This window comes from Dunckerocampus dactyliophorus, chromosome 8 (genome assembly GCF_027744805.1).
Source record: "Dunckerocampus dactyliophorus isolate RoL2022-P2 chromosome 8, RoL_Ddac_1.1, whole genome shotgun sequence".
NCBI lineage: Eukaryota > Metazoa > Chordata > Actinopteri > Syngnathiformes > Syngnathidae > Dunckerocampus > Dunckerocampus dactyliophorus.
Window position 1 is genome coordinate 11,602,688 of NC_072826.1, and position 11,874 is coordinate 11,614,561.

At 40.7% G+C, this 11,874-nt stretch overlaps 1 protein-coding gene across 1 annotated transcript; it reads right to left on the bottom strand.

Annotated features, from left to right (window-relative positions):
- Positions 1-873: 873 nt before the first annotated feature.
- LOC129186963 (probable nuclear hormone receptor HR38) lies at positions 874-11,004 on the bottom strand. Its single transcript, XM_054785766.1, has 7 exons — positions 10,844-11,004; positions 8,727-9,520; positions 7,605-7,734; positions 7,183-7,346; positions 4,131-4,333; positions 2,587-2,765; positions 874-2,514 (listed from the first exon to the last, which is right to left on the bottom strand). The coding sequence occupies exons 2-7, from the start codon at positions 9,516-9,518 to the stop codon at positions 2,252-2,254; spliced, it is 1,731 nt and encodes a 576-aa protein (XP_054641741.1). The 5' UTR covers positions 9,519-9,520; positions 10,844-11,004; the 3' UTR covers positions 874-2,251.
- Between the last annotated feature and the right edge of the window lie 870 nt (positions 11,005-11,874).

Sequence of the window (11,874 nt, forward strand, 5' to 3'; positions counted from 1 at the left end):
TGCTCTAACTATGAAAGTATTTCATTTATAAATAAGGAATCCTACTTCGTGGAAATTCATTTACCACAGTCGGGTCTCGAACCAATTAACCGCAATAAACGAGGGATGACTGTATGTCGAAAAAACAGACCACAGAGTTGAATTTTACATAAACATATGTATAATTCTATACATTTAATTTGTACTGTATGTATATATGTATACCCTGGTATAACCCTTTTAGCGTGCAATAATGCAAAAAAACTCAAAATATTTGCTCCTGAAAAAAAGGGATACAAGCACATAAAGCAGATTATATGACACTTAACACCTTATGCGTGCATTACTGCGTTACACAAGGGGACCACCTAAAAAAACTGAATTGGACTGAATTTTACAGGTTGTTACTGAATTAGCCCGCCGGAATGTACCTGAATAAAGGATCTGGGAATTACAACGTGAACTATGAACTGTAAAACATTGAATAAGACAAATATGTGAACGTCCCTCCTTGTTTTCTTCCCAGATGCCCTCCTTGAAAAATGCCTTGCAATCAAGCAAGCAAAAATGCGACAAACCACACATCAAAACATAAAAACAAACGGTAAAACACAGTCGAATGCCCGATGAAATATTACTTTTCTGCAGAACTGGGGCAAAGAAAGCTTGCTTCTCTGTCCCTCTCCGTCACACAGTCTTCCGCTGCTCTGTAAACACACCCACATCCACTCTGCTTTGTAACAAAGCCTCGTCGTCCTGTTGAGGCTGTGACGCAGTCCCTGTGATTGCGGGAATGTCCCATATATCATTGGAAAGCGCAGAGGCTCTACTTTCACAAACCAGTGGAATTATTTCGATACCTCAAGCCTTGCAGTAATTTAAAAATAGCATCGCAAATCCTATTGCCCGCTACAGCTTTAATGTTAAAAAAGTAATTTAGAAACGTTTGGTTGACCGGATTATGTAGGTTGCCCAAGTATGCTATAGATTGTACTGACAGGAATTTTACACTTTTTTAATAGTTCATAATCTCATGAAATAAAAGCAGTGGGTAATACATCTTAAGAATTTATTTTCAAATATTCTTCCAGTCAATATTGTACTTTTAGGTGTGAAAAGCCCTGTTTGTCCCAAACTGGACGCCACTGATGGAGAAAGAAGTCTACTGTATCAGAAGACAGCTGTTGTGTGTATTGATGTGATTTACTTCAACCTTCAACAAAAAGACCATAAAATGAAAGAAGCACATACAGTATCAGAAGAAAGACATTATTCAACACACTTTCATTTTTTAGCCGTGTCATGTTTTGCCAGGAATTTGAAATCTGACATGCAGTTATGAAAAGACTTCATTACAGAGACAGTGAAAGATGTTTTTGAAGGCACAGGGTAACATCTGAAACGGCCTGCAAATCACTTCTCATTATTTGATACTCTCACTCTTCATCTGCGCAATGGTCACATATCAGGTATGCTTGCTTCAGGCAATCAAAAGCTTGTGCAGGCTGAAATAACGACAATCGTGGCATTGTCTTGTTTGCGATATTAGGAATAAAACTGACTTTGAGCCACTTGAGCTTAGAGGGAGTTTTTGCAAAGGCACTTTTTTTTCAAATTCGATTCTGATCTATCAAATGTGTTTGTGTTGTTCCAAAGCGCAGACATTGTGTCAGCTGGAAGCCAGCCAGCATCACCAACACAAGGGTAAATGTCAGAACATTTTGTTTAGCTTAAGGCCAAAAGGCTTTCATCAAAATAGGTGTAAACTTTGGCCCTTTCACAACAATCACTAAGTTTCCCTTTTGAAACACATGAACATAATGCTCTTTTAAACTATGAGAACATGAATAAGCGACATGCTGTTTAAGAGATTGGTGTGTTTGATTTAACACTGCATGGCAACATTCACACATTTAACACAGCAATGAAGTTGTTTTACAATTGCACGCACAAATCATATGAAGTATTAATAACATTTCAGTACCATATTTCAGCTCTTTCACATAATGTAACAAGAAGACATGTCACTCAAAAACAATGCACACACTGGCGGTTCTTCAGCGGTTTCTTTGGAGTGCTATGTTACACCTCTAATTGTTCCATAGGGTGCCTATCGTTAAAGGTTCTGCATGCATGTTTAAAGTTAGCTGCTATAGATAGGTTATCCATTATGAGGTGCCAAATATCTTCTTCAAGTGTCATTTAACACCAGCAAAAACAAAAAAAAAATCTCACATAATTTGCTTTCCTTCTCCTTTGTGTTCACTTGGACTCAAAATGGTAAGATATCCATGAAGATTTTATCCACAATTGGTGGAGGAGGGACAAGGTTCTCCAGTTTTAGGTAGAAGATGCGCTGCAGGCCCTGAGTGCAAAGAGTCCTCAGCTCCGGGAGCTTGCCCAGAAGCCGAGAGAGATAGTTGGGCTGGGTTCTGCTAGTTTCCGATCTGTTTCCACTCACATGTTCCCTTAAAGAAGATATGAGATTGCTCTGGAAATCTTCAACCCGTCTAGGCTCTTTGAGGCCGTGGCGATCTAAAGAGCACAATACATGTTAACAGCAAGAAAAAGAGTGCGATGTGGTTGACTGCGAGAAGTATCACCAACCAGTGATGATGACGAGCGCTGAAAGGCATGCAAACAGGGACACGTCTAAGTTCATGCGGTGGAGGCTCTGAGAGAAATCCATAATGGAGTCGATCCAGTCCCCAAAACTTGGAACGCACTGCAGTTGGTGGAGGACCACGCCATTACAGAAGATCAGCTTGTTTTTCTCTGGGTTTGACCTGCGCACATTTAAACCGTGTATTAAAACAAAAAGGAACAATACACATACCACATATTTTAATTAGGGCTGTCAAAGTTACCGAGATAATAACAAGTTAACGCAAGTTCTCCAGTACGCCGCTATTTTTTTTTACGCGTCATTAACTTGCTCACGTCCTGTTTGGGAAAATGCAACGGTGTTGCGCTTGATGTTGAGCACAAGTGGGAACAAATATCGAGCAGAAATGGACAAAGAAAAAGGTATTTTAAATGGCAAGTTTAGCCTCTAAGCAGATGGCTCTCTTGACAAGACCCAAGTTATTTGCGTCTACTGTGCTGTGAGTTGCGTTATCACCGGAGTACATCGAGTCTCACATCTCACTTGCTATTCACAAATTGAACATCCATGCCCTCTGCAGCTGGGCTGGAGAAACTGAAGAAGCTGGAGACGGTGCTCGAGCACTGCAGGTAATCTACACAGTGGTACGTTGACACACAAGTGTCCCAACTAACCTGTTTTGTTTTAGTAGGCACAAGCCATTTTTTTTCTTTTTTTTTTTTGGCTTTGAATCGCGAGCTAATATTTGGGTTACGAGTTACTAGTTACCGGCAGGCATAGCCAAAGACAGCTATTTAGAGGGCTTGTGTCAGCTTATTATACAGGGACATATGCGGAAGTGAGCGTTCAGTGAGATAGCAGTAACAGTATTTAATAGCGATATATTAGCTTTTGTGCTTGGACTGCTGTGTTTGTCAAAGAGGACAGAATAAGACCTGCATGTTGCAAGACCCGCGTTGTCATACTTCCACGCTGTTGAAGTCGTGTGTTTGTGTAAAAGAGTGTTACGCAGTGAACTATAAACTATAGCCTGACTAAAAATAAACCATATGGGCTGAGTCCTACCTCTGTAAACTACTGACGGTTCTTGAGCACTTTATTTGTTGTACATGTCATTATTTATTTAACTAACACCCTGTTTTTATGTCACTTAGTTGTTGGGTGTTTTTGTGAACCTTTACTTGCGATGTTAGTCACAATTATATTTTGTGAGATGATTTTTTTGAGAAGAAGTTTACCTTACCAATACTTGATGCACATTGTGTTTGTTTTTGATACATTGAGGTCCATTTTGTGTCGAGCTCTTTAAAATTAACAGAAAATGTAATAAACATTTGCACAAAGCAAACACATTGTCCAGTCTCATGTTGATAAGAGACTTGAAAAGGTTCCTTCGGAGGTACACTTACAGATTAAAAAAAAATCTATCTGCAATCAATTAATCAAATTATTAATCATGAGTTAACTGTGGACAAAATGCAATTAATCACGATTAAATAATTTAATCGATTGACAGCCCTAATTTTAATACTTTGAGTCAACCAGCCTGTATGCCAGACGTAGGATGAACAGCTCAACAAAGGCAGACTCAAGAAGCAGCTGTTGGTCCTCTGTGCAGAAGTCTGAGAACCCTGGAATGGTTTCAGCCCAGGTTTTTATCACCTCCAATGAGCCGCTCAGCAGGTCATAGAACTGCTGGATGTCACCAGCGTCCTCCTTGTCTGACACATTGTCCACTGTCTCCTGGTACTGCAGACCAAGAAGAGGAAGGGCTTACCAAGCAGAAAATATTTACTTCATATTCCATCCTCATATTACAGTATCTCACAAAAGTGAATACACCCCTCATTTGGACATACTTCTAGTAGTCAGAGTACAGCTTGTATCGCAGTATAGATTTACTATCCACTGAAAATAAGTCAACACATCAGTACAAATGTGCTCAATTGCATAGAATTGATTGTTGATGCATCTGTCTTGATGCAATTAAGGTAAAAACTAGGCTGCAACCAGCAAATGCACTGTTTATTCAGTCTCAACTAGTTTGCTGTCTTAAGAAGCGGAACATAACGTCAGCATCATGTTGCCCTACAGCCATTCTTTGGCACAACTCCGCCGGGCAACATTATTCTGCTCAGTACAATACATTACTAGCACTGAATCAGGAGTTCAGGACATTCACTTTAAAAACAGTATTTAAAAAAATAACATCCATCCATCCATTTTCTATACCGCTTCATCCTCATTAGGGTCGCGGGGGCATGCTGGAGCCTATCCCAGCTGACTTCGGACGACAGGCGGGGTACACCCTGGACTGGTCGCCAGCCAATCGCAGGGCACATATAGACAAACAACCATTCACACTCACATTCATACCTATGGACAATTTAGAGTCGTCAATTAACCTCATCTGCATGTTTTTGGAATGTGGGAGGAAGCCGGAGTACCCGGAGAAAACCCACGCACACACGGGGAGAACATGCAAACTCCACACAGAAATGCCCAGGGGAGAATCGAAACCAGGTCTTCCCGATCTCCAAGCTGTTAGTGTGTTGGCCAACGTGCTAACCACTAGACCACCGTGCGGCCAATTAATTGTTAATTGTATCGATCAAAGACATTTTGTCAAATGCCCATCCCGATAGACATTACAGACTTTTTAGTATTTCCTAATGATCTCATCAATGTATGGCGTGGAAAATGAATTAGGACATGATAAAAATACTTATCCATCAATACAATCCTGATCAAAAAATTGCAAGAATTTACATTTTGCACAGGTAGATCTTAAGGAGGTTCTATGTAGAGCTAAATGCAAAAAGAAGAAATGGGAGTAAGTCATTTATCACAAACAACCATTCAACTGAAATATGCTGTTCATCAGCTAATCAAAAGTTTAAGACTACAGCCTTAAAAAGCCAAAATCTTCACAGACATGAGAATTCAATGTCATTTTCTATGAGGTATTCATACTGTTATGATCTCTTGGTCAAGGCAAGAAAGCGTTCTCTTTTTGAACGCGGTCGGATTGTTCAGATGTATAAGCCAGGCCTCTTGCAGTGCGCCATTGTTGCTGAGGTTGAAGGCAGTAAGACATTCATTTTAAACTTTTTGAAAGATCCTGGGGTTTATTGAACAAAAAGGTCAGGTGGTAGACCCGAAAAAATGTCACCAACCCTGAGCCAGAGGATTCGATTGGCTGTCCATCATGACACGGGACGATTCTCAGCCCAAATGAAGGTCGTTACTGGTGCCTAGTGCAGTCTAATAACCATCAGATGGCATCTGCGAGAGAAGGGTTTTAAGAACAAAAAACGTCTCCTTCAGCAACACAAAATTGCCCGTTTGGAATTTCCACAAGAGCACCAAACATGTGACTTTGAAATGTGGAACAAAGTTTTTTTTATTCTCTGATGAGAATAAATGTAACTTTGACGGTCCTGATGTCTTCCAACATTACTGGCATGACAAGGAGATCCCGCCTGAGATGTTTTCCACACGGCACAGTGGAGGAGGCGCCATCATGATCAGGGGTGCTTTTTCCTTCAACGGAACAATGGAACTTCAGGATGTGCAGGGGCGTCAAACGGGAGATGGCTATATGGTGCAGATGTTGCAGGGTGCATCGTTCATGATTGAAGGCCCTCGTCTGTGTGGTCATGACTGGGTTTTCCAACAGGAGGCAGTTCTCAATGCCCGATTGACAAATGACTTCTTCCAGAGGAATAACCTCACTCTTTAGGACCATCCTGCGTGTTCCCCTGATTTAAATTCAATTGAGAACATTTGGGGATGGATTGCAAGGGAAGTTTACAAAAATGGACATCAGTTCCAGACAGTGGATGCCCTCCGTGAAGCATCAAGCATGACCAAACCAATTTTTGAGCTGATTCAACAGAAAGCCGCAGCTACTCATGACTGAGTCCTTTTTTGAACATTTTATTTCTACTTTGGGGGGGGGAGGGTCTCTGTTTTTTCTGAGCTATGGTCTTAAACTTTTCATCAGCTGATGAACAGCCTGTTTCAGTTTTATGTTGTTCGCAATAAATTGCTTACTCAATTTTGTTTCTCACTTTTTGCAATTTGAAGTTCTACTCAGAACCACCTTTGAATCCATTCATCCATCCATTTTCTACGCTGCTTATCCTCATTAGGGTCGCGGGGTATGCTGGCTGACTTCAGGCGAGAGGCGGGGCACACCCTGGACTGGTCGCCAGCCAATCGCAGGGCACATATAGACAAACAATCATTCACACTCACATTCATACCTATGGACAATTTTAGAGTTGGTAGTTAACCTAACATGCATGTTTTTAAAATGTGCGAGGAAACCAGAGTACCCGGAGAAAACCCACGCACGGGGAGAACATGCAAACACCACACAGAGATGCTGTGTGGCCAACGTGCTAACCACTCGGCCACTGTGCAGCCTCCTTCAAATCCAATAGTGCAAAATGTAAATTCTTGAAATTTTTCAACTGGTCTTAAAATTTTGATCAGGAGTGTATATTTAAAAAGGTGTAGATAGGGCATTGCATGCAAACCAAACAATTTTTTAAAATGAGGCAAAAAGACATGCTGCACACATGGACACCTACCTTGGAGTAGTCGAGCTTCCCAATGGTTGGGTTTGAGTCTAAATGCGCTCGTACCAAAGACGTTATGATGTTAACATTGGGGGTGGAGGACGTAGCCTCCGCCACCGTCTTTGGTTTGGATGGCAGGCGACCCCGACGACCTTTCAGGCTGTCTCGTCGAACAACTACGACAGTGACAGAAAAGGAGGAGAGGAAGACTTCAAGCGCATGCTGGCGACTCTCACATGACGGCGACCACACTCCACACAGCTGCTATCTCCATTTTCAGTTGGAGTCTCTCTGCAGCTGACATTGTAAATCTCCACTAACATGTGTCTTTCATTCCCAGCTTTGGTTTCACAAGATTGTCATTACAAACCGTGTTTTGGACATCATCATGCGTTAGTCAGTGAAAACTTAAAGGGAGGCTGACATTACATTACCTTCTTTGACCATTCCCACTGTTAGACATTTCTGGAAACGGCAGAACTGGCAGCGGTTCCTCCTCCTCTTGTCCACTGGACAGTCTTTATTGGCAAGGCAAACATACTTGGCATTTTTCTGCACAGTTCGCTGCCAATCAGGAAAAAACAATATCACTATGGATAGACTGTTTATCATGCTAAAAGTACAGTAGTAATAGTAGACCTTTATTGGGGAAAAGGCCATATTTGGTATAGAGGGCACCTTTCAAGCCTCTCAGTAGAACTGTGTGATTTCTAACAGCCAATCAGCCATGGCAATCATTAAAAATGTATGATTCATTTAATTGTATAACTGTATTTGCATATGATGGAGAATATATTTTTATTTTAGTCTTTTATATTCTTTTAACATTTTTTGCAGCTTAGGAAATGAATTGTCTTTGGGGTGAATGATTATTAAAAGTAATTTTTTCGAAAACCAGCAACGATCGATCAATCTATGCGATGTACATTATAAGTTTATACGATTAACATAAAAAATAAAAGTAAAAATGATTACAAAACAATTTTTAAATATCCTTCCATCCAACCATTTTCTATGTCGCTTATCCTAATTAGAGTCGCTGTAATTTTAAAATAATATCAATAAAATGGAAAAATTGTACCCTGCAAATCTCACAAAATAGAACCGTGTGATTTCTTCCAGACAGAAAATAAATCAAATAATGTAAATCATGAAAATGTATACAATGAATTGAATCAGGAAATATGATAAACAGTATTTTGTATTTTTTCCTATATTTTATTTTAATATTTTAGAGTATTTTAGATGATCCTTATATATTTCATGTGTTTTTATTACAACTTATTATAACTGAGAAAGTGAAATTATTAAATAATTATTTGTAATTAATATATCTATATTTTCTTAATTTTATTTTAATATTTCATAGTTTTTTACTTTTATTAGGTTTTTCAGTGTTTATTATACAATTAACTTGTATAATACAATTAACTTGTGAATTCTATACATACAGAGTTAATAATATATAAAATTGTTGAAATGCAGTTCTGTTAGTATTTCTCTGAATAATAGCAATATTGCACAGGGGAATTGCAAACTGCAGCTCAGCTGCTCACCTTAAAGAAACCTTTGCAGCCTTCACATGTCCGGACTCCGTAGTGCTGGCATGATGCATTGTCTCCACACACGGCACAGCGGCCTTCGCTCAAACCTGGGTTGTGAATTTTGGGCGATGCCTCCACAAGCCTGCCGCCGTGCTCCATGGCCATGGCGGGGCAATGGCGTGAATCAACCTGCTGCTGAGGCGACAGGAAGAATGTCTCGTCTTGACCATCCTGTTGAGGCACCACTGGTGGAGAGTGCTGCTCCGGTGTGGGGCTGAAGGTGAAAAAGGAGGACTGCTTATCAGCTGAGGGGACCGAACTGTAGGGGCTGAACGTGGACTCCCATGCAGGTGCACACAGTGTCTGAAAGCCTGTCGTAGAAGGGGAAGCGGCAGTGGCGGTGTACCCCGGACTGCCATAGTAGTCAGAGCCGCCTGATGACAGCGTCTCATCGAGGCAACTAAGTGTAAATGAGCCTGGATAGCAGCCATATACTTGGAGGTCATCCAGTTTGTACGCTTGGTTCTGCATGTGGCAGTCTGAACTCTCAGCTACTGAGGCGTGGCTGAATGAAACTGGAGATGTGGAAGGCAAGGTGGTAATCTTGCAGGAATAAGCATCAAACTCCCCAATGTAGCCACTTCCCACCAAGGTATTGATGCTGGGTAACAACGATGTCGACAGCTGCTCCTTCTGCCCACTGATGTCCATCACCAGTGTGGCACTGAGGTCAGGGTTTAGCAAGTCAGGGCTGAAGTGGGTGTCCTGGGCCAGGGATGCATGCTGTGTTTGAACACAGGGCATTGCTGCGACACAATGACAACTATTACCACAGTGAAACTAAAGACAGACGGTTCAGTTATTCTTCACAAATGTTATGTATGCAAAATATGCCATACGTTCCAAACTAACATGTGAGTTACGACACTGGAGTAGGAGTAGTGCTGGATTGCAGTACTTAAATGCACTTGAGGTCATTTAACTGACACTGTAGAATTGAAACCACAACAACAACATACAAGCGAGCGTGAAAGTATTACTTCCGAACGCGTGTATTGCTTTTTTCAAGCCTCATGAGGCAAAAATCCCTTTGCATCCATGTGTTCCATTGTTTGTACTTGACCCCTGTGTGTTAAAATGTTCCTCAAAACATTGGCTGCACAATTAAGAAAGGTTTCATGAAGGTCTACAGTTTGACCCCTAAACAGATCATTTCCATTCATTCCTTTAGGGGATAAATCGCTATCCAATCTGATCGAGTCGCTCTGGGAACACATTGTTTTGGACCTCAGTGGGTTCAGGAAATCTAAACCTGCTTCTGTGTCCTTTATTGTCCCCTTGGATACTTTATTTCCCACCATGCCCTCTCTGTGGCTTCAAGGCATCTTTTAGACCTCTTTAGAAAGTTTAGAGGCTCGCCCAGTGGAGCCGTCAGATGCTGTCACGTATTGTGTTACTGGCTGGTCGTGTTCTGAAGAACTCCTTCAGTGGAGGGCAACCCTCTTTCACAGGGACTAGACCAGGGAGTGTTGCAGATTGTATTACAGGATGCAGGCCCAGTGCCATGTGAAATGGGAAGGGTGGCAAAGCCTGTGTGTGTGTGTGTGTGTGTGTGTGTGTACTTGCACAGGTGTCTGTTTGAAGAAGACCCATTTGCGACATTGTGAGGACAGAAAGTGAAGACTTCCTAAAGACATTTAAAGGATGGCTTGACGGCTCAAACCCGTCTTTTCATCTTTACAGTTGGGTTCAATTTCAGTGCAAATGGCTTTGTTAATGCTTGGGGAATTAACTCTAAGATCTCTGCACATATATTAGATGGAAATTAAACCAAGTAATAATTCTAATATTTTGTAAATGTAACATTTTAAATGTTTTCCTCATCAGCAAAGCAACTAAAATATACGATAGGGAATTGTACGCTTGTGCCCTAATAAGACTTTAACACTGTGCTACACAATAATGATGCAAGCTCACTATTAGAATAATTGACTGTATTTCATATTTTGCTGAGCCCACAGATGGCAGCAAACATTATTTTATATCGAACTGTGACTTAACTTGGGACCAACTAATTTACTTCAGCCGATTATGTCCCATAAAACAAGTTACATATACCATATACTGACCTGAGTCATGTAAATATCCAAATTCTGCTGTTATTCATGTATTCCAAGGGCGTGAACTAAACACCTCTGATGCACACACCCACTCAAGTATAAACACACACACACGCACACACGCACACGCACTTCTGTTCAGATTCACGCGGAAGGCTCCATCCGCTCCTTGTTTTATCGCGCTGGGAGGACTACAAGGCGGGACTCCGCCTAAAACGGAAAAGAAGGCGGGGATAATTTCCGGTCAACAGCCAATCAAGTCGCGCTCACCACAGACGTCACCTGAGTGACGCATTCACGGGATTCCAATGACGCAAACGCCCATGCGTCGCACGCTCTAAATATAAACCACTAACCACGGCGGTGCTCACATGGGACTATTACTGGACGACTTAACAGTAAAAATAGCAGTTGTCGGCAATAGAAACTCAAGGTTTTGACAGGAATAGTACGCACTTTGCACATTTATACAAATTAATTATGGCTACGTTTTAATCACTTTCAAAAAAACACTTCTGTTAAGACTTTTATGATGTAAGACAACAATATTTAAATATACCGTCAAATTAATATCTCACTCCACAATAACCAGTTGAAGTTACATTGGATTAAATACAACATTTAGCAAGTTTACATTTTTTAAATGAAGTATCATAAATGTAACTAGGTCACATATCAATCATAACATTGAATAATTACAGTGGAATTGATATTGAGATACAATCTATTCCCGGATGCTGGATTGGTTCATATTTAGAAAACAAGTTTTCTTGTAGAAAATAAGGACAATTTTGGAAATGGAGATTAATAATCTGCTACAGAGTCAAACTGTCACCATCCTCAAAACAAGTACAAACAATGTTTTGAATGACATTTTAACAATTTCTTAGTAGCCACACAGGTGTAAAAAAAAAAAAAAAAAAAAAAAAAAAGTTAACCAATCTATAATGTAACTAATGAACTTCAAAAATATCATAGTGTCTAAGGTGTCTCTTGAGAAGGAGGCGTGGTGCTTTTTAATGTGCTTAACTGTCGCTTTA